The sequence below is a fragment of the Spermophilus citellus genome, assembly GCF_964194105.1.
Source record: "Spermophilus citellus genome assembly, chromosome: 2".
Taxonomy (NCBI): Eukaryota; Metazoa; Chordata; class Mammalia; order Rodentia; family Sciuridae; genus Spermophilus; species Spermophilus citellus.
The window spans coordinates 226134355-226161858 of NC_138183.1; the positions used below are offsets into that span (position 1 = coordinate 226134355).

The window sequence follows — 27504 nt, forward strand, 5'->3', positions numbered from 1 at the left end:
GTGCTGCTATAAACATTGATGTGGCTGTGTCCCTGTAGTATGCTGTTTTTTAAGTGCTTTAAGTAAGTGTAAACCAAGGAGAGGGATAGCTGGGTCAAATGGTAGTTCCATTCCAGGTTCTCTAAGGAATCTCCATACTTCTTTCCACATTGGCTGTACCAATTTGCAGTCCCACCAGCAGTGTATGAGTGTGCTTTTCCCCACATCCTCGCCAACACTTATTGTTTGTATTCTTGATAGCTGCCATTCTGACTGGAGTGAGATGAAATCTTAGTTTTGATTTGCATTTCTCTAAGCTAGAGATATTGAACATTTTTATATGTTCAAGAATTGTCTGTTCAGTTCCTTGATCTATTTATTGATTGGGTTATTTGGGTTTTTTTTTTCTGTTAAGGTTTTTGAGTGCTTTATGTTATCCTAGAGATTAGTGCTCTATGTGATGTGCTTGTGGTAAAGATTTGCTCCCATTCTGTAGGCTCTCTATTCACTTCACTGATTGTTTCTTTTGCTGAGAAGAAGCTTTTTATTTTGAATCCATCTCATTTATTGATTCTGTTTTTAATTCGCCATAGAAGTTTAATTCCTAGGCCCTTGATCCACTTTGAGTTGAGTTTTGTGCATGGTGAGAGATAGAGGTTTAATTTTATTTTGTTACATGTGGATTTCCAGTTTTCCCAACACCATTTGTTGAAGAGCCTATCTTTTCTCCAATGTATGTTTTTGGTGCCTTTGTCTAATATGAGATAACTGAAGTTATGTGGGTTAGATTCTGTGTCCTCTGTTCTGTACCATTGGTCTACAGTCTATTTTGGTGCCAACAGCATGCTGTTTTAATTACTATTGCTCTGTAGTATAGTTTTAGGTCTGGAATAGTAATGCCACCAGCTTCATTCTTCTTGCTAAGGATTGCTTTGGCTTTTCTGGGTCTCTTATTTTTCGAGATGAATTTCATGATTGCTTAATCTATTTCTATGAGGAATACCACTGGGTTTTTTATTTGAATTGCATTTAATCTGTATAGTGCTTTTGGTAGTATGGTCATTTTGACAATATTAATTCTGCCCATCCAAGAATAAGAGAGATCTTTCTGTCTTCTAAGGTTTTCTTTAATTTCTTTCTTTAGCGTGTTGTAGTTTTCATTGTAGAGGTCTTTCACCTCTTTTTGTTAAATTTATTCTCAATATTTTATTTTTCTTGAGGCTATTGTAAATGGGGTGGTTTTCCTAGTTTCACTTTCAGCGGATTTGTCACTGATGCACAGAAATAGCTTATTTCTGTATGGGTGTTGATTTTATATCCAGATACTTTGCTGAATTCATTTATTAGTTCTAGGAGATTTCTGGTGAAATGTTTTGGGTTTTCTGGGTATGGAATCATATTGTCTTCAAATAGTGATAAGTTTTTCTTTTCCTGTTTGTATCCCTTTAATTTCTTTCATCTGTCTGATTGCTCTGGCTAGAATTTCAAGAACTACATTAAATAGAAGTGGTGACAGAGGGCATCCCGACTTGTTCCAGTTTTTAGAGGGAATGCCTTCAGTTTTCCTCCATTTAGAATGATGTTGGCCTGGGCTTAGCATAGTTAGCCTTTACAATGTTGAGGCATGCTCCTGTTATCCCTAGTTTTTCAAGAATTTTGAACATGAAGGAGTGCTGTATTTTATCAAATGTTTTCTCGGTATCTATTGAGATGATCATATGATTTTTATCTTTGAGTCTATTGATCTGAGGAACTTCATGTTGGACCAACCCTGCATTCCTGGGATGAACCCTACTTGATTGGGATGCACTATCTTTTTGATATGTTTTTGAATTTGATTTGCTAAAATTTTATTGAGAACTTTTGTATCTATATTCATTAGAGATATTGGTCTGAAGTTTTCTTTCTTTGATGTGTCTTTGTCTGGTTTTGGAATCAGGGTGATATTGGCCTCATAGAATGTATTTGGCAGTTTCCTTGTGGGAGACCAACCTTGCACATGACTGAGTCACACTCCCTGGCTGGGTGCTGAGGCGCTCAGTCACAGAATTGTGGCAGAGCTTTCCCCACCCTTCTTGGGTTCGAGGGTCAGTGTCTCGTGCATGGGTGTGTCTTGCTACAGCCCCATGGGTGAAGCTATGCTCACCTGTTCTTTGTAACATAACCCCTTGCCCTGTTTAGGATAGAATCTTCCATGGAAGTGCCTTGTGTGTGTGTGTGTGTGTGTGTGTGTGTGTGTGTCCCCTTCTCTTACTGTGCCCTTAGGTGTGGCCTACCCAGGTGTCAGTCAACCTGCTGACAGTGGACATCATGAAGATAGACTCAGCCCCCTGAAACCTGACCTCTTCCCTCATTTGAATAGCTTCTCTTCAATAAAATGGGTCATCTCACGCTCTCGCTCTCTCTTCCTATGGACCCTTAAGGTAAGAGGAGCCGTTACAGCGACCCCAAAGAAAAAGGTATTTGTGTCTCTTGTGTGGTTATTTTGTGCAGCCCAGTCAGCCTAGTTCAACTGGAGTGACCCCTGAGCCTTTTAGTCACGAGAACAGAAACCTGGCATTCCCTCTTTTTCTATTTCATGAAATAGTTTGAGAAGTATTTGGTGTCAGTTCTTCTTTAAAGGTCTCGTAGAAATCAGTTTTGTATCCATCCTGTCCTAGGGTTTTCTTGGTTGATAGACTTTTAATGGTGTCCTCTGTTTCCTTGCTTGAAGTTGATCTATTTAAATTGTGTATATCATCCTGATTTAGTTTAGGCGTACTATATGCCTCTAGAAATTTGTCGATGTCTTTGATATTTTCTATTTTATTGGAATACAAATTTTCCAAATAATTTCTAATTTTCTTCTGTATTTCTGTAGTGTCCATTGTAATATATCATAGATATTAGTAATTTGAGTTTTCTCTCTCCTTCATTAGCATGGCTAATAGTTTATCAATTTTATTTATTTTTTTCAAAGAATCAACTTTTTGTTTTGTCAATTTTTTCAATTGTTTCTTTTGTTTCAATTTCATTATTTCTAATTTCATCCCATTGTGGTTTGATAGAATGCAGGGTAGTATCTCTCCTTTTCTGTATTTACTAAGATTTGCTTGGTAGCATAGCATGTGGTCTATTTTAGAGAAGGATCCATGTGTTGCTAAGAAAATGTATTTGCTCATTGATGGATAACATACTCTATATTAATGTCAGTTAAGTCCAAGTTATTGATTGTGGTATTGAGTTCTAAAGTTTCTTTCTTTAGCTTTTGTTTGGTAGAAAGAGGTGTGTTAAAGTCACCCAGAATTATTATGTTGTGATCTATTTGACTCTTGAACTTCAGAAGAGTTTGATTGATGAACGCAGATGCTCCAGTGTTTTAGGCATATATATTTGTAACTGTGATGTCTTGTTGATGTATGTTTCCGTTAAGCAGTATGAGATGTCCATCTTTATCCCTTTTGATTAACTTTGGCTTGAAGTCTACTTTATTTAATATGAGGATGGAAACCCCTGCTTGTTTCCTCAGTCCATGTGAGTAATATGTTTTTTCCTAACCTTCACCTTCAGTCTGTGGGTGTCTTTTCCTACGAGTCTTTTGAAGGCAGCATATGGTTGGGTCTTTTTTTAAATCCAATCTACCAGCCTATGTCTTTGATTGGTGAGTTTAAGCCATTAACACTTAGAGTTATTATTGAGATATAATTTGTATTACCAGTCAGTTTTGTTTATTTTTGGTGTTTTGCCTGACTTGGTTTCTCCTTTGGTTGGATTTCCTTTTATTGTAGTTCTTCCCTTTGCAGATTTCGTTGTTTTAAATTTCCTTTTCGTGGAATATTTTGCCAAAAATGTTCTGTAGTGTAGGCTTTCTTGCTGTAAATTCTTTTAGCTTTTGTTTATCATGGAAGGTTTTTATTTCATCGTCAAATTTGAAGCTTAATTTTGCTGGATATAAGATTCTTGGTTGGCATCCATTACCTTTTAGAGCTTGGTATATGTTGTTCCAGGATCTCCTAGCTTTGAAAAAATCTGCTGAGATCTGAATTGGTCTTCCCTTATAGGTAATCTGATTTTTCTCTCTTGTAGCCTATAAATTTTATCCTTATTCTATATACTAGGCATTTCCATTGTAATGTGTCTTTTGCGTAGATCTATTGTAATTTTGTACAGTTGGTGTCCTATAGGCCTCTAGTATTTGATTTTGCAATTCATTCTTCATGCTTGGGAAATTTTCTGATATTTCATTGAAGAGATTTGCATTCCTTTGGCTTTAATCTCTGAACCTTCCTCTATCCCAATGAATCTTAAATTTGGTCTTTTGATTGTATCTCATAATTCTTGGATGTTCTGTTTGTGGTTTCTTACCATCTTCACTGTGAGGTCAACTTATTCGAGAATCTACATTTTGTCTTCATTGTCTGAGATTCTGTCTTCCAAGTGGTCTAGTCTGTTGGTGATGCTATCTATTGAGTTTTTTAATTGGCTTACTGTTTCTTTTATTTCGAGGATTTTTTTTCAGTATCTCTCTTTCTTGAGTAATCTCTTGCAACTTGTATTTGTTGTCTTTTCCCTTTGTTGGTGGGATGGATGCTCACCTGAATTTGTTCCCTTATCGATTTGGTGAAGGCACTCCCCCTCCCACTGTCTTGACAATGTCACAGTGATGATAAGTGCTGGCAAAGCCTCACTGGTGGGAAGCCGAAACCATGAGACCCTTTTTATGTAAATTTGACTTTTCATTTTCATGCTTATATTCCTGACAGGAAGCATGAGTATGCTTAATGCCAAGCCAAATTAAATTTCCGATAGCTAGAACATAACAGGAAGTTCATGCCTTGAAAGCTGTTCTACTACTTCTCAGCATATCGAGGACAAAATAGAAGGTTTTTTTCTACTATCTCAGCACATTGAGGACAAAACTGATAATAAACAACAGTCATTCTCCAAAAGGCCATGAGAACTTTAGGCACCTCTTTGATAATTATATCAACTAAGAACCCAAGCCCATAACTCTGGCCCCTTATAAAGCCTAATTATTATGCTTATTGCACAAACCCACCATATGTAGTTTTATTTGATTAATGGAAAGTCATGTTATACACTTAGGAAAGTTTAGGCAAATAAAGATACATTCCCCCCTTTTCTATAAATCCTCTTTTACCTCACATAGGGACTTATGATGAGCATAGTTAATATTGGCGGTTAGTGGACTGATGTTCGGAACTTGCCTTTCAGTGAAAGAGATTACAAAGGTATAAGAAATAGTGCACCTTGACAAGAAACAAAGAAACTCTTTGAGAAAGTGATCAACCCAGCCTAATTCCCTCTTAAGACTGGGAACCATCTCGCCACAAAGGTATGAAAAGTTAATTTTGGTTTTATTATAAATTACTGCGTTTTCTAAACTTGCTTGGAATGCCTGTGCATGCCTTGAACTCACCCATGCCTGGTTTTCCCTGACCAGATAACAACCCTCTCTGAAACTCTAGTGGTGCCTCATAAATTCTTATGTTGGGATCTAAATTTACTCCCTAAGTGCTGGACCATTAAACCTACTACCTGCCTTTGTGTTATGCTTGTCAAAATCTTATTTAAGTTCTCAAGACACCTCCCCCTTTTTGCAACTTTCTGTGCTATAAGCTGCATTCCTAGAGAGCTTCGGGGCTGTCTTCTATTCCCATGGGTTTTGGGAGAGACGGCCCTGGACACAAGCTTGCTTTGATTTAAATTGGAGTTGGTGGTCTTTTCTTTGTGTTGTGCTTTAACAAAAGCAGCTCAACCAATTTTATGAGAATAAATGTAGGAATTAATTAAAGTAGCTTTAAAGACACATTTTTAGAATGTTAGAAATATTATTTTAGATTCTTAAGTTTAGAATTCTTAAGTTTTTAGCTGTATGGGTCCTTAAGATGCTGTAAGAATAGTTTATAGACTTTAGGATATTTTAAGTATGATTTAAGGGGACTTCTTTAGATGGGATCTTAGTACAGGTATACTTTAAAGGTTAACGATAGGTTGGGAGACTTAAATTACGTAGTTTGGCTTCTGTTAATAATAGTACATCTTGGGGAAATTGAAAAATGCAAATTAGTGACACATTTTATTAATGATTTTGTACCCATAAAATTGATAAGGAAATGTCACATCCTGGGAAAATGTAAACTGATGACACATTTTTCTATACCCATGATGATTGTTAAGGAAATGTTACATCTTGGGAAAATCTGGAAATTGTAAAACCAATGATGTATTCTGAATCCATAATGATGAGAAAAATTGTAATAAAAGATGACCCGGAGAAAGCTGAATGAGAGCTCTCTCTGGAGACTGCTCCAAAGGAACGACTCCTTGTCTCATCCTTTGCGCTGACACCACTCATCCTTCAGGACTCCCTGAACCCTGCTGGGGAAGGACCCTGGCAATCATGATGAACTTTTCTCCCTGGTCTTCAATCCAGGTCATTAGAAGTTTCTCTATACCAAATAGAAACCTGTCTTGAATTTTTGCTAGTCTTGTTGGCTTCAGTGAAGCAGATCCTTGAACAGCTTCCATCACTTTGTTCTTGTTCTTCAAGATGGTAGCTATGGTGGGATGGCTGACTGGTAAGCAATAACCATTACTGATTTCCCGCCTCCATAGTCCTCAATAACTTCATCTGCAGGTCAATCACTTGACATAGATAGCCTCTTACTGGCAGTATTAGTAGATTCTGTTTGCTTAGAGGCCATGGTGAACAAAACAACATGAGATTAAATCAAGCACGAGAGAGAACGCTGTATTCAAGAGATGTGGTAAACACAAGATGTATGAGGCTGCAGACCATTGTATATGTGGTCTGTTGTTGACTGAAACATCATTGTGCAGTGTATGATATATATGTGAAAAATAAGCAGGACAAATGACTGGCTGTATTTTATGTTTTGTCATGAGTCAACAGAGAAGGGGAAGTTTTTCTTCATGGTCCCTGATTACAGCTGCTTAGCCTGAACACTACTCTCTCTTTCTACTATTTTCTTTACAAAAGAACCCTTCCTGAAGAAAATGGAAGGTGGAGCACAAGAAGACACAAAGCTAGGAGATGACTCTGCTATACTCTGGCTGCAGGCCAATGAGTGTCAATGCCACCTTCCATCTTAAGAGTAAAGGCTTATTAACTTTAACTTATGGGAAATAGGCAATTACACAAAATACAGGATTGCAACCAAACTTTGTTTTTAAAAGATGAGTTTTTGACACTTAAGGATTTCATTCCAAACTCTCAATTATATAATTACAAAAAAAAAAAAAATCCATGTTTCAGGAAAACATCCTTATAATCCTAACATAAAATTCATGTCACTTATCACAAAGTTAGACAGTCAAGTGTATAAATGAGAAACTAAACAGAAGCAGTATTTACAAATTTAGACAACATGAGACATTGTGAAGAAACTTGTGGTAATAACACACTACATACTTTCACACACTACATTTCCAAGTGATACCTTTGAAAATAATAAGATAAACATCAGAGTGTGAGGACTTTAACTTAAATTCAAAGTCATCATGTTGAGGACTTTAAATTCAAGGTTGTAATTATGAAAGCTTTAAATTCAAGGTCTTAGTGACAAAGACTTTAAATTCAAGGACAGATTGTCTAAGAAAGGACAAACCATTAGCATTCAAGTTATTTAGTCAATTAGTTCCCCGTGAGTACAAAATATTAGGAATCACTAAATGAATTAGTCTAATTACAAATTTTTTTTTCATTTCTAAATATTTCACAGAATCTTTCAGTCTTTTCACAGAATCATTCAGTCACATAGTTTCTCTCTATCCTTGAGTAGGTATTTCTGCTACATTTTAAATCCTTATTTCAAAACAATTCCCTCTCCATTTCTATATTTTTTGTAAGTAGAAAATATTTTAAAACAGAGAACTATCTGTTCCTTAGCTAGAAATGGGAACTGCCTGTTCCTTTACTGACTCCTGGAAAAGAAAATTCCCAATTCCTCTTCTACCTCAAAACCACAAAGCAAACCAAAACAATCCAATTCCTAATGTAGTGTCGCCCAGGACCCAGGGCCTGGAACAATATTTCATGCTAGTTTCCTGCTATATGCCAAGCACAATTTAGTTATTTTACATTATTGAGAATTCTATTTAACAGACTAGAGTCATCCAGTGCTTCCGCCAGCAGAAGGCGGGCTAAAAAAGGCGGGAGCAGCGGCGCCTGCGAATGGGAACATCAAAGACTCTCCTCCTCCTCTCCTCCTCTTCGTCTTCATCTGATTCGTTCATGTCGGCTGACTCATCATCATCTTCTTCTTCCTCCTCCTCCTCTTCTTCTTCCATCTCTTCATATTCATCAGGACCCATTTCCTTGAAAGAGAAAACAATCTTTTGATAAGATTATTGTCCATTAGTTTTTTATAGTAATTTAATGCAAATTCTCATTTATCTAGAATCCATACATGCCCAAATGAGTTTTGACAGACTGTAAGAGTGTAGTTTTCATAATGTACATGCTGATGCAGACTCTAAAATATATATTGTTATGATGGTAGACATATTTCACTAAGACAATACTTACTCCCACACAGTAGTTGTAATTCATACAATATAGCAAGTAGACTACTAACAGTCCAAGATAAAGTTTTACTGAACTTCTCCTACTAATGTACTACATAACAATTCTTGGTTTCTCTATATACTTACAGAAAAGAGGATGTGAAAATATCAGGTATGACCTCTATTGGTAACTTTAATGCACTATCAGAAAGAGGTCTCAAAAGATTTTTATTGAGCTCCTACCAAAAAGACACATCATTTTAATTCAAACATCGGTAGCCTCTAACTTTAAAAAAGTTCTTTATTTTTTTAGTGACTTAAAACAACAACAGTCATATATTATCTCTCCTGGTTTCTGCAGGCTGGGTATCTGGGAAGTACTCAATGGGGTTGTTCTCGCTTGAGCACTTATGATGTCACAATCAGATGGTGGTTGGAACTGGTGTCACCTCAAGGGTTTCTTCACTCACATGTCTGGTACTGGGTTGGGGTAATCCAAGTCTCCAGACTGAAACAGCTGGGGCTCCTAGTACCGCCTTCTCTCTATGTGGTGTCTCTATATGATCTCTCCAGCACGGCGGCTTCATGGTAACTAGACTTCTTGTGTGGTGGCTCAGGGCAGCAAAGGCACGTGTTCCAGGAGAGCGAGAACTAGGATGAAGGCGTATTGCCCTTTTCAAAGTTAGCTTCAGAAGTCAGTGTCACTTGCCAATTCACTAGAAGTGTACCACTAAGATGGATCCACACTGTGGGGAAAGGGCAGCCTCTGCTCTAACAGTCACTTGTTGGAGGCTCTAGAACAGGACAGGAGTGATGATGAACGTGCACTATCTAAACATCTCTTGGAAATTTCAGTTTTGCTCAAGCAATGCCTCTAAGCAAGCCTTGACTTACTCCTGACTGCAAATTTTCTCTGTCTGATATAACAACTCTTAAATGTTGTTATATCAGACAGAATTCTAGTTGGTAATCTGAGAAAAACTGGAAACTTCAGGCATGATGTCAGCGAAAGTCCTTCCATCAGGGCTCTTATGGCACTCTATGATCCAGCACCCCCCGCCCTCTGACCTCACCTCACCCGTCTGTTCCCCTCCTCGTTCACCCAGCTCAAGCTGTACTGGCCTCCTTGGTTCACATACCCACCACACAACTGCGTCAGAACCTCCGCACATGCTGCCCCTTGGCTGAATATTCTTCTCGCACATATCCACCCGGCGCCCTCTGCTCCTTTCATGTCTCAGCTTACGTGTCACCAAGGCCTTTCCTGACACATCTTTACATCAGAGCCCAACAGGACACTCCTTATCCCCTGACTGTTCTCCACGGCACTCGTTACTACTTGACACAGGCACACAGTGTTTGTTACAGCTTTTCTTCTAATTGGAATGTAAATTTCAAGGCAAGGATTTTGATTGTATTGTTGACTACAGTACTCAAATATTTGTTGAATGAGAAAATGAATTAATGTAGGAGAAAGGATTTGGGTCACTTAGAATTTTATTTTCATACTAACAATAACAATCCGAAAAGATACACAGATGTGACGTATAAGATATCCCATTATTTGTTTCCGTTTTTTTTTTTTTTTTAATCTAAGGAATGACGACTTTAAAATTCAGTAGGTCCCAAAGGCAAGAAGGGGAAGACTTTGAAAATACTAAAACATGAGCTCCAGGTAGTATGATTATTAATTACGATAATGAAGAAAACAGAAAAACTTAAGAGATCCATGTGGCTAAAGAGGGAGATGCTCAGATGAAAGTGCTCGTGCATCAACAGCAGATAGAAAGAGGAACACAGCAACAGAAATAAGTGAGAAGCAGGAGCTTCTACAACACCCTCCGACAAGCACAATAAATGAACAACCTGCCTGCAAGGAAAGACAAAGACTGACCAATAGCATTTTTTAAAATGGCAGAGTATAAAGAAAAAGGAAATGTTAAGCCTTCTAATTAATCAGACTGGTAGAGGACAAAAGAAAGGAGCAAAACAATTGAACTTATATAGCAAGAAAACTAATATAGAAACAAAAGGTTGACCAATACAACCCCCATCGCCTTTTTTATGTCAGTTAGAAATATGTCCAGAATTCTCATTTATCTTTACTGATTTCTCATCCTTGAGAAGAAACATTTTCCATAAGGCAGGTCAAGATTTAATATATTTATTTGTGCTTAAGAAGAAACTGAAACTCTAAGTAAATAAATACATAGTTGAGAGGGTTGAGCATGTAATGGGTTTATTTATTGTAATTTTAAAAGGAACTGCTAAGTAAATGTTGTCAAACTTCTCAGTTTTAGCTTCTAATATGATAATTATCAATGTTACCCATGTAAGCAAGAGTTCTTTGGAGCCCTTACTGAATTTAAGCGTCTGAGAGGGTCATGAAACTGAAATGTTGGAGAATGACTGTCCTTAAGTAGAGAGCACTTTATACTTGCCCCAACGAATACTCAAGAAAACAATCCTCAAAAGGATCAAGATGACCCAACAGTAGCTTAGCTGCCAAACAAGCTTTAGTGCTCTTTAAACTTCAGGACAAAGTATGTTATGGAGATGAAGAAGGAGATATTTCATAATAATAAAAGAATCACTTCATTAAAAAGACACAACAATCCTAAGCACATTTGTACACAATTATAAAGCTTCCAAATACATGAGGCAAGTCTGACAGAACGGAAAAGAGAAATAGACAAAAACTGTAATCTTAGTTGGAAATTTCAACAATCATCTCTTCAGTAGTTGACAGAACAAAGGTCCCCCTCCCCCCAAAGCAATAAATATACAGATATTTGAAAAACACTGTTAACCAGTTTGACCTGTATATATTAATATTCCCTTCAATGGCAGAATATACATTCTTTCCAAATACACAAGGATCATTTACCAACATATGTAAATTCTTCACATAAGATTGGGCCATAAAACATTTACAAGTATTGAAAATACAGAGGAAGTTTTCTAACCACAATGAAATTAGAAAACAATAACCAAAAGACAACTGAAAAGTTCCCAAATTTTAGAAATCAACACACTGGTAAAAAAGTCACAGGTCAAAATTAAGTTACAAGGGAAATTTGGGACTATTTTGAACTAATGTTAACAAAAACACACCAAAATTTATGAAATATAGCTAAAACAGTGCTTAGAATTTAAAATCAATAAACTTCTACTTTAAAAAGCTAGAAGAACAAATTAAACCCAAAGTAGAAAAAGAAAGATAACTATAGAAATCAATGAAATAGAAAAATGAATAGAGAAAAATCAGTGAAGCCAAAAGTTGTTCCTTTAATCAACAAAAATGATAATCATGTGATGAACAAAAGAGTAGATATAAAATACCAATATTAAAAACAAAAGAGGACATATGTGACTACAATTCTTGTAGCCATTAAAAGGATATCAAGGGAATATTGTGAATAACTTTACGCCAATAAATTCAACATTTAGATGAAATGGACAAATTCCTTGAAAGGCACAAATTACCAAAACTGAAACAAGAAGAAATAGAAAATATGAATATTAAAGAAATTAAACTCATATTTTAAATTTTTCCCACAAAGAAAACTCCAGTCCCATATAGCTTCACAGATGAATATCAACCATTTAAGAATAAGATAGACCAATCTCAGACAGATACTAGGCTAGTGAAAAAATGGAAGTCTGTCACAGGAAGTGGCAAATTTCTAGTACTGGAAATACAATTTCTAGCATTCCTCCATCTGGAAGAAAATTAAAATTTCACTTCCAAATCCAGACTATAGTTTCTTTTCACCATAAAACAAGTATCATGGCCTAAGGGCTCATCATCATCCTTTTCTTTCGGAATAGGAGTTGAGACTGTCATCTCAGGGTCAGGTTAATATCACATCCATCTTTCCAGACTTATTTCAGACCCACCCATCAGGACCAGTCCAGGAGATGGGGGCATTCATTATCTGAACATTCAGTCCTACAACTCAGTTGCATTCTGCATATACAATTCATATTTTATTCCTATTGTATAATGAACTTCATAATTTTCCTTTTATCATTTTATAGTCCATAAAATTGGTTACTTTATGCCTGTTATAAGGTAACCCTAAACATGAGGTTTTAAAAATATATGTGGTTGACTTGAGAAATGGTCCCAGAAAGAAACTGTTAAAAATACAAACCTACCCATTTACCCTCTTTAACGTAATTGCTACAGAATATTTGTTTATTTTACTACACAGGGAATTTTAGCAAAAAAAATTAACTTCCCAGTCTTAATAAAATAAAGTCAATTCTAACTGGTCTAGCATGTTACTTCTCATATTCTAACATATCTAGACCACAGAATTGTTTCTGGAAATAGTGGAAAAGAAGATGACTCTTTAGAACAGGTTAACAGTAGTTTCTCTGGATGAAGAGTAGTGAGTTTAGTTTATCTGCTGTTCATCTCCCCTAACATATTCACCTGCCCAAGATACTTCCATATTTCCTCAGAATGTCCAGGGTTCTGTAGAAACTTACTTACAAATTGCTTGTCTGCCTAACCAAAGATCCTCTGTAGAGTTAATTTTACAAAGTCATATACATCAACACTAGAGGGGAACATTTAACTTACCAGTCGGGCTATTGACACCCTGAATGTCGGACATGCCATATGGAATCGGGGAATGGCAACATTAAAGATCTTGTCTTTAAAGTAAAGAAAATGGAAGGTATAATATCCTTCCATATATCCTGATGTCGTAGAGAATGTGGTACAGCTGGTGTACTCATATACCCGACCTGGGCTGATGATAGGGAATTCACCTGTAGAGAAAACAGTAAAAATATACCGAAGTAGAAAACTTAGCTCCCCATTACAGTAAATAAGGTCTGTTCTCTAAGACACTATGTAAATTATGTGAAAGTAAGTGCACAATTTAGGGGTTGGGAATAACTTAAAAAGACACACAACAAAATGTTAACAATGAGGGAATTGTAAGCAAATATTTTATTCCTCTTGACATTTTTCCTATATTCCCCAAATTCTCTACAATGTAGCAGATGGGGAATATAGCCTAAATCACAACAAAATGAAAAAAGGCACATAAATTCAAAGTGTTTTAAGGCATCAAAGACGAAATATTTAAGACATGAGTAATAATCCAGGTGTGATGATTATAGGTCCACACCTACCATCCTAGCAACTCAGGAGGCTGACATAGGGGAATCTAAGTTCTAGGCCAGCCTCTGTAACTTAGTGAGACCCTGTCTCAAAGTTATGAACAAAAATAACAGGAGATGTAGCTCAGTGCTAAAGCATCCCTGGGTTCAATTCCTAGTACCAAAACAGACATGAGTAATGAAAAAGTGTCCCAGATAGTAGCTCAAACAGGGATAAGGGAAATCTGTTTAACAGCAGCAAGAGAATAAAACATAAGGTTGAGAACTTTCATCATAAGTATTCAGAACAGACAAAATGTCAAAGTGGGAGTTCTTACACCAATAGACCAAATTAAAAAAAAAAAAAAAAAAGAATTATGGCCTTAATAAACTTCCTTAGCACTAGATTCAGCCAAAGAAACATTCACTGTATAAAGAGGAAGAGGTGGGTACAGTGGCAGATACCTGTAATCCCAGCAATTCGGGAGGCTGGAGCAGAAGGCCATAAGTTTGAAACCAGCCTTGCCAACTTATCAAGACTGTCTCACGAAATAAATAAATAAATAAATAAAAAAGAAAGAAAGAAAGAAAGAGGGCAGGAGGTGTAACTCAATGGTATAGTGCCCCTGGATTCAATCCTCATTATTGTAAAAGATAAACAAATGGAAAATATTTATTCACAGCAATGAATTAGAAAACGTTAAACTGAATGCTATGTACATGCAGGACTAATAATTCCTAGCACATATTGAATCCTAAATATTCTGATGGTTCAGAAACTTAGGATAATCTTAATTTTTAAATTTTTTAAATATTTATTTAGTGGTGCTAGGAATTAAACCCAGAGCCTTGGACATACTAGGCAGGCACTCTACCACTGAGCTACATCTTTAGCTCCCATCATAATTTTTTAAAAAGTTGAATGTCAATGGTAAGCAGAACTAAAGTGAAGAAAATTCAAATAATTAAAACATCTGTGCTATTAATTTCAACATCTCCCTCCAAACTTCAAAAAGATTACCAACATGAAATCTATTTTCTCTGTTTATGCCATCTTAACTCACAAAATATAATAATGAATAATCAGTTTTTAAAAAAGAACAATGAAAGCAAGAATATTAACCCCAAATGAGCCTCAGGAAGAGAAATCAATGCCTGAACAATGGAGTTTGGTATAATTTTAGAAAAGTTAACTGTGTGTGTGTGTGTGTGTGTGTGTTTTGCTAAGGATTGAACCCAGGACACCTCACACCTGCTGGGCAAGCACTACACCACTGAGCTACACCCCTAGCCTTAGAAAAGTTACTGATAACAACATCTATACAACATATTTATGGAGGCAAAGTCTAAAATTCCTTTGAGTAAACTGATGTGTAAACCTAAAACTTCAGTTACATACCAACTACTCCAGGTCCTTGAACTTCTTCTACATCACCCTTGGCATTTGTTATTCTCCAATAGCGACTGTCCAACTGGCATGCTTTCTCAGGAAGTGCATCCTTTGACATTTCAATCCTGGAGAAAAATGATAAAAGATACAAATCTGAAATTTGTGTGTTTTCTTTTGTTTAAGAGCTACAGTATTAAGAGTTAATACATGAAAGAAAATTTCCAAAGGAAACTAGGAAACCCAAACAAAAGTCAAATATTATCTAAGTTCTAAGTTTTTCTAAGTTTCTCTAAGTTCTCAGACATATTGGCTTAAATAGTTTAGTTCCCCCACAAGAAATGCTTTCACTCAATTTATGCACTTCACTTTCAGTGAGGATCAACCTTACAAAGGGCAACATAAATATAAAGAAATACAATGGTAAGAAGTCTCTTTTGTTGTTCAAATAAAGATCTATTCAGCAAATGCTTTCTAGAGTATATTGCCATTAAAAAATATCCAAAGAAGTGATGGTATTTCTTTCCCAGTTTTGTTTCATTTCCATCAGCTTCTAAAAACCTCAAAGCAAAATGTCAACAGTTACCAGAATTAAACTTCACTTCTGTTTCTCCATATTATCATCTCCCTCTTTCTCTAGGAATCTGCTATCTTTTATTTTCACTTTGAGTGCCCTATAAGTACATATTTTAAGTGTTTCTTAATCCTACAAGGATCTCAAATAAAACAAAAACCACCTATACCTATATTTGGACATTTTAAAGGCTACATGTAAAACCAAAATCCCAGGATGCTTTCTCATGGGTATATATTATTAAAATACCATAAGTATGTATAGAAGCCCTTTTTTTTGGCAGGGACAGGGTGGGGAGGCAGCCTGGGGATTGAATTGAACTCAGGGGTGCTTAACCATTGAGCCACATCCCCAGTCATTTTTTATTTTTATTTTTTATTTTTGAGAAAGGGTCTCACTAAGTTGCTTAGGGGCTCACTAAGTTGTTGAGGCTAACCTCTAACTTGTGATCCTCCTGCATCAGCCTCCAGAATCGCTGGGATTACAGGCATGCACCACAGTGCCCAGTTTACATGCATTTTATATACTAAAATATATAAAAAATATATTTTAGGGGCTAGGGTTGTGGCTCAGCAGTAGAGCACTCGCCTAGCATGTGTGAGGCCCTGGGTTCAATCCTCAGAACCACATTAAAATAAAGGTATTGTGTCTTACTACAACTAAAAAATAATATTTAAAAAATACATTTAAAAATTTTACATTTTATATATGAAATAAACAGCTTAATATTTTCTATAGATATATTAAAATCAAATATATATTTAACATATGTAATATATTTTATATATTGTAAATATTTAAATTAAATATTTCCTTTATAAAATACGCATCTTATATTAGAATATAAATATCCATAAATATTTTTCTATGGAAACATACATATTTCATACATATAAAATATACATTTAATGTATAAAATATATAAAAATGTATTTTAAAATAAAGTATCCTTACTCCCTTGGAGACTGTCATAACAGAATACTTCTAACAAAAGTAAGTTTTAAAGATTTGCTTTTAATCAAATCCACAATAACATGTATAACCTACATACAGCACTCAGGAAATATTTATTAGATTTTTTCAATTGAATATAGACAAGAGAGATGAAACTTAAAATGCAAGGTTTTATGTTTGGCAACTGACAGCTTCTAGAATTCATTACAATTCTAATATAGAGCTTTGATGATTATAACTCAGTTATAATCACAGTACCTGGCACACTTTATACCCAGTATATGGCCAAGAAATAATTTAAATAACTTAGAGGTTAATAATAAAGTCAAAGTCCATTACAAAAACTCTATGTATCTACCTTCCTCCAAATTTCAGCAAGAAATTATCTTTCAAAATGCATTTTAGGGCTAGGGATGTAGCTCAGTAGTAGAGAGCTTGTCTAGCATATACCAGACCCTATGTACAAAGCCTTTTATATATCACATCAAATGGGGCAAGAGCAACCCACTTATTGGATATATTCCACCATGAACTGAAAGGCAGCCCCATTTAAAATTCTCACCTGATGCGGTATGTAAAGAAATAGTGGGGTGGGTGGACAGAGCTGAGTTCTGGCAGAAATGATGTGGAAACTGACACTGTTATATCCCCAGTTGTTGCCACGCACTCCGGATCGTGAACATATCTAGAAAATTTTAAAAATTAAATATGTTAAAAACAATTTCAATTCCACAAAAGGTTTAAAAAGATACAATGCACAATTGCTTATACTTTAGGATGAAAATTTAAATTGAAATCATATTAAATTTAAAACAAGATTAGAAACTTATTAAACTCTGGCTTAGTAATGACAGCAATCAAGGACAATGACCAGTAGTTCAAATAATGGATTGCATTTGGTAATTATTTTGGAAACTAAAAAGAAAATTTTGGAAATATCTGAAATCCAGCTATATATGCTAAATGATGGCTCTGACAAGAAAAAAAATGTATAAAAAATATATATAAGTATGTACTGTGAGCCTCTAATGTATAATTAAACTACTGTTCCTGTCCCTATACCAAAGGCATCTAATAAGTAATTAATATTTTGTTTCTGCCACAAAAGCTACTATGAACCAGTGTCACCTCTAATACTAACTATAACACTTAAATGCTCCAGTTAGACATAATAAAAAATATTTGCCAGGAGTTGCTGTCTTGCCGTTCATAATAAATCTATTCATTGGCAAAGTGTCTTTTTTTTCCCCCAGAGAAACTATATACCTAATATTGATTCACAGCTTCTAAATTAAAGTCAGTTTTCTGTCTGCATGTTCCAAGATAAGAAAAATCCTAACTGATTAAGTATTTAAATGTTTTGGCTTTGAAGTTAAGAATAAAATAGTAAGATTCAAGATAATGAGAGGTTCTGTTATTAACCTTCTTGGGGAAACTTCATCTCATGATCTGTGATGAATGGCTTTTTCTGAATTTTAATCATTTCCATCCAAAAAGCCCCAAATGAAATACCTGAAAATTTGGTCTCTGATGATGGGGAAGCCACCTGATACAACATTGTTGACATAAGAGGTAAACCAGTCAGTAAAAGTAGCACCTATAAGCCAGAAAGGGAGAAAAATGAGAAAAGAAAAGAAAAAAAAAAAAAAGGACAAATCATTGTTGCAAAATCTACACAAGAAACAAATAATTATAATTTCTCTATGCTTAAGGTGTGATACTAAAACTGGAACTATTTAGAGATATCTATTCTCTATTCTATCTACATTATTTCCTTAGAATTCTCTCCCTCTCCTTCCTCCCAATTTTTGTTTGGGAATCCCACAGCTATCTTCAAACAATTTTTTACATGTACTTGATAACACTTTCTGGTACAATAATGAAAAACCTGCGTATAATTTCTAAAACACATAAGACAAAGGAGATACAGCAATGTCTAGGAAGAATCTATAAGAAAAATACCAGTACCTATTCGCAGATGAACAGTATACATACTGGTTCAGTTACATCCTGACTCACATTCAAAATTCTGGCACAAGCCAGGCTTAGTCTGGTCATCTACCAAGGACATGGCATTGTAGAGTCCTGGGCATCAGGCCAATCCCAAAGTGGTCTAGCTGCATACTACTACATATTCAGTCGCTCAGTGACCTTTATATTCTCAGTGACCAGCTTGAAGCAGAAAAGAATTATGGGAACAGTTGAGTCCAGACCCAGAATGTAGTAACAGGATCAATGACAAGTATTTAGATGAGTTATATAACTAGGTAATACAACATAGCTCCATCAGACCCTGTGATTTACTGTTAATACAGCTGAATACCTAACACATATTAATCCCTTAATGTGTTCAATCAATTTCTTTGTAATCTGGTTTTGATTAACTCAGTTCTGCATCCACCAAACTGAATGTTAAATGCTAAATGTATAGTTCTTATTATCTTATTTAGGGTATGATAGAAGATACAATTTAGCTTAAATCTGAGAATACAAAGCTTTCAAATTTTAAAGGCACTAAGAGAAGGAAAACTATAATAGTTGGCTTTTTTCTCAATGTCTCCTAATGGCCCATCTGACTTGACCCATTATTTATTAAATGCTATTTTGTCCAAAGATCGCTGATCAGCCATACATTTTTTATATTTATTTTTTAGTTTTAGGTGGACACAATATCTTTCTTTTATTTTTTTTTAATGTGGTGCTGAGAATTGAACCCAGTGCCTCACGCATGCTGGGCGAGCACGCTACCACTGAGCCACATCCCCAGCCCCAGCCATCCATTTTGAATAAGATATTAGGGAGGTATATGAATAATATCGTTAAAATTCACAAAAGACTCTGGGTTTGATCCCCAGGTACAACAAAAGAGGAAAAAAAATCATAGAAGGTATAATTTTACATTTTATTTTTTATTCCTTGCATGAACATCTTTTCATCTCCTACTAGATTTCTTACTTTACATATTTTAATGTATTTTTACTCAAGTTTACGTTTTTAGAACTAGTAATTTCACCGAAGAAGAGTTTTAAAAATCATTTTGTGTACCTCATGAAATGTCACATAAGAAATGAGTTTTTTATGGTTGGCATAAAAAGGAAATTGGCATGATATACTTAAGTGTACTTTAACTTATTACAAAACAAACCAATATATGTTCTTTAAGGTAAGAACAGAGTAGGCAGCATTCACTATTAAGCTCATCTTAAGTATCTATTAATAGAGCACTGAATGCCTAGAGCTATCATCCCATGAAACTGAAACCTAATTGAATTCAGATACAATTTACATGTTCTCAAGTAATTTACCTTCTAAACTAAGCCCATGTGTGAGTTTCTTTGGTAGTAGTTGGTTTTGCCAAGATAATAAAAGGAAGCTGCTCTTCCCCCAGCACTGACTTCCCACTTCCTCTCTCCTCAGGGAGCTCACATCTCTTTCCTTGCTCTCCCATTCTAGGAGAAATCCCAGCTTCTATGATAGCATTATCAGACTACTGTTAGTACTCGGTTGCAATGGTTTCTTCTGTACTGTATCAGATGAACACCAAACTAAGTAAGAAACTCAGAGCCACCAGCAGCTTACTTTATTGTTCCAGCAGCCTCTAGTTCATGAACTGAGTAGCACTACTGAGCTAAAGCTGTGATGGTCATCTCTGAAGGTGTGTCATGCAAAGATGCCAGGGGTGGGGGGTGGGGGGCAACCAGCATGTGCACAATCTCCAGAAGGTGCTTAACTTAAAACCAGAGACCACATGACTCGAAAGCTAGGGCCTAAATTTAAAAGCTTTTTACAACTTACTAGGTAAGGTTTTCTTTTTTTTTTTTTTTGGGGGGGGGGAGGCAGTACTAGAGATTAAACTCAGGGGCACACGACCACTGAGCCACATCCCCAGCCTATTTTGTATTTTATTTAGAGACAGAGTCTCATTGAGTTGCTTAGCACTTTGCTTTTGCTGAATCTGGCTTTGAACTAGCGATCCTCCTGCTCAGCCTCCAGAGCCACTGGGATTACAGGTAATGTGCCACCACGCCTGGTGAGATCTTCTTGATATTATAAAGAAACCTGGGCTATGTCACAGAATGGAACAAGAGGACACTAATTTTCTGCTTAAGAGTTCAATTAGAAGATATAATTAAATACTAAATACAGACAACTTAACCAGCAAGGCCCCCTTTTTTTTTTTTGCTGGTGATTGAACCCAGGGCCTTGCATATGTTAACCACATTCTCTACCACTGAGTTACCCTCCCAGAACCCCTCTTTACTATTAATATGTTGGGATGTTTAATGTGCCAGCAATGCCTTTAAAAACCAGGACGGTCAGGAAGCTTCTGTTAGATAGATAGAAGGTAAACCTGATAAGACTGGATGAAGAATAAAAGGGTAAGCTGCACTTGCATACCAACTGAAAGGTTCTTAAAAACCATGCATGATGGCACACACCTATAATCCCAGCTACTGGGCTCAGGCAGGAGGATGGCAAGTTCAAGATTATACTGTATAACTTAGCAAGACCCTATCTCAAAATGAAAAATGAAAAAGGGATGTAGTTCAGTGGTAAAGTGCCACTGGGTTCAATCTCCAGTACCAAAGAGAAACTATAAGAAACACCCTTTTATGGCCAAGAAAAACTAGTTGTGCCAAGGAGTTTCTGAAGCACATAATTCATACTGGTCTTGAAGACTGCTGCTTCTTGAGGTCTCTATTGTGATTTATCATTATCTTACTACACCACTAGCACCAAAAGATAAAAAGTATAAAGTCACTTTATATAACTCTATCTCCAATTAAATATTAATATGATCAATGGAAGATGTATGTATGTGTTAAGGAAACTACACATACAGCAATGCCATGTATCTCACTGATCTATAAGAGCATCAAGAGCACAAGATCACATAGGGCACAATTTTTTTTTTCCAATGATAGCTGACATGTAGTAATTTATAAACCAAAAAGCCCTAAAACATCCAAGTATAAAACTGCCAGCTGCTCATAACTGTAAAGGTTTTACCAACTCATTTTTTTTTAAAAAACTGGGAGGAAGAAAGGGAAAAAATGACATTTTTCTTCTCCTACCTATGATAAACATGTCAATAGCAGCTGGGTTCCGAGCCATTTGGTCCTAAATGAGAAAAAGAATGTAATTGATATAAATACATTTATTTCATTACCTGGATCTTTTCTTGGAACAAGGCAAAACAGATAATAATAAAAATTAGTGTTCTAACCAACATTCAGATATTTCTCACACTTTTAGTTCCAGTTCTTATACTTTAGGCTCTTTCTATAAAGTCCTTGGAAGAATGCAGGACACTTCTCAATGAAATAAACTTTGGTAGTGCTAATATTGTTCCAGTGAATTTAGGAAATTCTCCTTCAAGAAGATAATTAGGAAGCTGAGGTCATAAGATATATGGCTTGTTAGCCTAGAAGAAAGGGCTTTTGGTTTCAGAGTCAAGAGATCTGAACAATTCTAGGATGCTCTAAAGCTAAATTTATTAAAAGTCAGAAGCATATGTTACAATTAATTACTTCAACAAGAAGTTCCTCATTACTTTCTCTTAAACTTAAAATGTCTTAACACAAATCACAGCTTTCGGTCTATATATACAATAGCATGCAATGTTTGCCCATGGTAAAATTTTCTTTTGGCATTCCATTCCATTATGTCAGAATATCAGCTCTCTAAAATGCACAATGCTCTGTATCTCTTCTACAACCCTGATAACATCTAAAGCACACCTTTGTATGTTTATTAGTATGTATCCCAAAAAACACATTAACACTTCCTACTTACTGGACATTGGTAGAAAACTTCATTTTTGTTTCGGCCCTCCGCAGCTTCCACTGCTATGTACTGACTCAAACCAGTATGTATGCAAAAAGTTAAAGGGAGACAGTATTTCAGCCCCTGTCTCTGCTGGAATCCTCCGGCAGCCGTGTCAACATCTAACAAATCTTCAGAACGATAGTGATTAGACAGCGCCATACTTCCCAACAATCTGAGGAGATGAAAATGAAATGAAAAAACTCACAGTGTCAAACAAATAGCCGTGCTTCATATTTTTGATGAGTAATTTCATACTGATGACTTTATAAGTACTGATTAGCATAATTCTAAACAGGGAAAACCAAAACATTACAGTTCTACATATTCAAACTCTTTTTGATCAGACAGAAGGTTCTGATTTAAATTAAATGTCTAAATTGTCTAAATGTCAGCTTAAAGAAAAAAGAAATGTAATTTTATTTCTTTAAAGAATCCATCTTGCCATGATCTATTCATTTGCCAGTGTTTTGCTATATGTATGGTTAATTTAATTTTTAAAGGGATAAATTCTCTGATAACTTTATCTTGATACATCCTTTAGTTTACTCCATAAAACCAGACAGTATAATCAGGCTAAACATTGTAAATCAGATAGACTGGCCTCAGCTATGTCCCAAATCTCACAAACTTGAAATCTGCAAGGTAAAAGAAATCAATCTTGCTTCATATATGTGGACAATAATATAGGTAAAGGGTTACCTGATGGTTCCTAATGTGATTCATCTTTTTAGAAGTCTTAAATAGGCCATTCAATTATATGTTGCACTTGAAAAAGATAAAACTCTTTTCTTTTTTTAAAATTTTCTGGTACTGTGATTAAACCCAGGGTCAGGCATGCCTGGGCAAGCATTCTACCATTAAATTACATCCGCAGACTCAAATTATCACTTTTTTTTTTTAACATGTAGACTAGATAGAATCCATACCAAACTCTCCAAACAATTTACCTGGCCTATAGCAGGATGAACATGTCAGGAGTTCTTAACAGTTTAATTACAACATATTCACAATTATACTTAAGCCCTCTGCCCTCTTACTCATTTCCCTCTTCCTTCACCAGACTTCACTTTTTTTTTTAAGAGAGAGAGAAATTTTTTTAATATTTATTTTTAGTTTTCGGTGGACACACATCTTTATTTTATTTTTATGTGGTGCTGAGGATCGAACCCAGCGCCCCTGAAATGGTATCTTTATGAGATGTATTTATTTTGAAAAACTTAAATTCAAGTTATAGATTTTATATAATGACTGCTGTAAGGAGGAAGAAGAAATTCTTATATATGCTTTAACTGTTAAGGGTAACTATAAATACAATTTATTTACTTTCATTCTAGAAAGTAACTTACATCACTAAAATAACCATAACATTGAACACCTTACCCAGGAACCACTAACTTCTGCCCATTGTGGATTCGGTATGAGCACCGATAGTCATCAGGAAGCTTGCAACCAATCTGCGCTTCCACAGCATCTAGGTCTTCTTCACGAGCTCCCTCTGCAAATGCACACCAAAGAAAGAATTATGAAGATACAACGCAATCTAAAAAGAAATAGAATCTATCTGCTAACCTCTGAAACAATCTCTCAACAAGAGAATTCTGTCCAAATTGTATTACTGAAATATAGGTAAATGAATTGAAATTTATTTGAAGCATGGAATGAGCAAATTCTTTAGTTTCCTCTCAACAGGACTCATTAAAATGTGGAAAGGGGGTACCCATGAGATGCACAATAATTGTATTACAATACAGAACAAAACTTGGGGTAGATCTTGTTTTTCTAAATCTGATTTTTAAAATCTGCTTATTTAAAATAAAATCTGTTTATTTTAAATAAAGTATTTAAAAAATCTGTTTATTTAAAATAAAAATTAAAAAATTCCAGAAATTCTCTAAACTGATATTGCTCTAGAGTTTTAACACAGTCTTTTTATGTGAAATATGGGAACATAAAGGTGTAGTTCATGCTATGAGGAGGCCACTAACTTAAATTTTGCATATTTAAAAACTTGCCACATATTCTAGATTTTATTTAAAGGTAGGAAGGAATAGCAAACACCTAGAGAAGATGATATCCACTTTCAACAATGGCCCAAGTTGATCAACACTTTAGGTAGCTGTGCTGCATTGCTCAAAGGTTAAAAAAAGAAAGAAGAAGAAAAAAAGAAAGAATTAAAGAAAGAGAGAGGGATATCTATAGTAAACAATCAAAAAAACTGGGTCTACATAAAACCAAGATCTGACTTGAGGTGGAAAAAAAAAATGTATACACACACACACATACACACAAACTGATTTTAAAAACACTAGTTTTTGTTGGCGAGGATCCAGAAGGGTCATATCCTACGGATAGGGGTGAATGAAAATAGATCAGTCTCACAAAGAATAAAGCCCAGATTCCAATGTCTGATTGGAACGAGGTGATTTGTCCAAGGATGAGCTGCCAATCAAAAGCAGAAATAAATCTCTAGAAGAAAATAATGTTATTCCCCACGCTCAAGTAATGTCTAGCAAACAATCAAAAAACCAAGGTCTACATAAAGCCAAGATCTGACCCGAGGGGAAAAAATACAGCTAAATCTATAATACATCAGTTCCTGAAGTCAGGAAACATGACAATTGATGTACTCAATAAATTAAATGACAGGACTTTCAGGAGAGAACTAGAAATTTAAAACTAAATTGAATGAAAATCTTAGAGCTAAGGATTATAATAACTAAATTAGGAATACACTGAAAGGGGACTGGGGTTGTAGCTCAGTGGTTGAGCACTTACCTCGAATGTGTGAGGAACTGGGTTCCATCCTCAGCATCATATAAATAAATAAATAAAACAAAGATATTGTGCCATCTACAACTACAAAAAAATTTCTTTTTTAAAAAAGAATACACTGAAAGGGTTTAACAGCAAATTATAAGTTTAAAGATGAAAAAGGAAAAATAAACTGGAAACTGGATCAGAAGACAAAGAGGTGGGAAAATAAAAAATAAAAAAATGTAATATTTTAATATTTATTATTTTTAATAAATAAAAAGAGAATGTAAGACACACTGGGAGGACACAATGAAAAGATCTGAGATACATGCATTGGAATCCTAGAAAGAGAAGAAGAAGAAAACCAGGAACAGGCAGCATTTTTGAAGAGGCAGTCGCAGAAAATATCCAAAACTGATGAAAATATCAAACCATGATACAAAAAGCACCCTACAATTGTATTGAGACAAATCACTGGTGAAACTGCTGAAAGTCAAAAACAAAGAGAAATCTTAAAAGCAGTTAGAGGAGGGGAAAGAGGATATAATAACTTTCAAAGGAACAAAGTAAGACTGACAAGTGAATTCTCAATAGAAACAATAGAAGTCAGAAGAAGGATGTCTTCAGAATGGTGAAAAAAATTAGTGCTGCCTAGAATTCTATGTTCAGTGAAGATATTCTCCACTGGGGAAGATGAAATAAATACATTTCTAGACTAAGAAAATATGAAAACATTCAGAAGTAGCAGTCCCCTATTAAAAGAAAGACTGCTGGGCACGGTAGCACATGCCTGTAATCCAAAGCTTAGGAGGATGAGGCAGATCAGAAGTTCAAAGCCAGCTTCAGCAACTTAGTAAACCACTTAACAACTCAGGGAGACCCTGTCTCTGAATAAAATATAAAAAATGGGCCTGGGGATGTGGCTCAGTGATTAAGCACCTCTGGGTCCAATCCTCAATACAAAAAAGAAAGAAAGAAAGAAAGAAAAACTAAAAGGAGCTGAGCAAGGTGGCTCATGCCTATAATCCCAGGGATTTAGGAGACTGAAGCAGGAGGATTGAAAGTTTGAGCTAGCCTCAGCAATTTGGCAAGGTCCTGTCTCAAAAATATAAAATGCTAGAGATGTAGCATCATGAATTTAATTCAATTTCTAGTACCACAGACACACACACAAAATTATTTAGGGAAAAATAAAATATTCCCAGATGGAAACATGAACATACAGGTAGGAATGAAGAACAATCAGAAAAAGTAAATATGAAGGTTATTCTAAAATAATAGTGAATGTATATAAAGCGTTTTAATGGATTTTAAAACTACCGAAAATTAAGATCACAAAAATTATAATTCAAGGGACTGAGGTTGAGCAAGGTCCTAACATGGTCAAGGCTCTGAGTTTGATTCCCAAAAGACTATAATACAAAAGGCAGGAGGAAGGCAACTGGAATGAAAGTACTCCAAAATTCAATTTTAATTGTCCAGGAAGTGGTAAAAACACTGATTTACATTAGTCTTTAATATGTCAAGGATGCACATTTTAACATCTGAGGTAAGCCCTAAAAATGAAATTCAAAAGAGGGAAGGAATGGAACAAAACATAATTAGGAAGAACACAAAGAACAGTGAACATGATATTTAAATTCAAATACATTAGTAAAACACTAAACACAAATAGGCTAAATAATTTAATGAAAAGAAACTGACTGACCAGGTTAAAATGCTTAGCATTCTGGAAGCCCTAGGTTCAATTCCTAGCCCCACAAACAAACAAAACCCTCCAAACAAAAAGACCACCACACAATTATATACAAGAGATAAAACTTTACATAGATACAGAAGGGAAAAAAATGCTGAAATAGCTCTCCTAAAATCACACAACTTTAAGGCAAACAGCTTTATTGCAGCTAATGGAGGGCTTTTCTTAATGACAGAAAGGTTAAATTCACTACACAGATCATATAATTCTAATTTTATGAACCTAATAACATAGCCTCGAAATATAATTTTTAAAGTGACAGAACCAAAATGGAAAAAAAGACCTATCTACAAGCATACTGGGTATACTTGTTTTTTATTGCTGTTATAAGTAGCAGCTTAAAATACCTCCTTTTTTTTTTTTTTTTTTTTTTTGTTTTTCAAGTAAATGTGAGGCTAGGACAGCCCAGGTAAGGTTCCTTTCTTAAACATCTCTCCCATATAAGAAGACACCTGGCCTCTTTACTTTAGGCTCGACTGAGGGGAAGTGGAACAGGCTGAGTCCACCCCCAGGAAACTGAGCCAAGACACTCATTTATGATTTCAGTTTCTATAGGTCAGAAGCCCAGCCACAACTCAACTGGATCCTCTGTTTAGGTCCTGCAAGGCTGAGATCAGGATGTCA

At 35.4% G+C, this 27504-nt stretch overlaps 1 protein-coding gene across 2 annotated transcripts in view; it reads right to left on the reverse strand.

The window, feature by feature from the left end:
* Positions 1-7148: 7148 nt before the first annotated feature.
* Positions 7149-27504, reverse strand: part of FBXO3 (F-box protein 3) — a 31599-nt gene continuing 11243 nt past the window's right edge. Inside the window, exons 4-11 of one of the 2 annotated variants that reach the window (XM_081280983.1) lie at positions 23751-23865; positions 22338-22542; positions 21617-21662; positions 18054-18138; positions 17104-17226; positions 15026-15141; positions 13100-13290; positions 7149-8319 (exon numbers count right to left, since the gene is read on the reverse strand). In XM_081280983.1, the coding sequence (XP_081137109.1) occupies positions 8146-8319; positions 13100-13290; positions 15026-15141; positions 17104-17226; positions 18054-18138; positions 21617-21662; positions 22338-22542; positions 23751-23865 (1055 nt within the window). In that variant the 3' untranslated portion in view covers positions 7149-8145. Of the gene's footprint in view, positions 8320-10658; positions 12000-13099; positions 13291-15025; positions 15142-17103; positions 17227-18053; positions 18139-21616; positions 21663-22337; positions 22543-23750; positions 23866-27504 lie in introns of those variants that run through there. The other variant, XM_081280984.1, reaches the window with a different exon arrangement.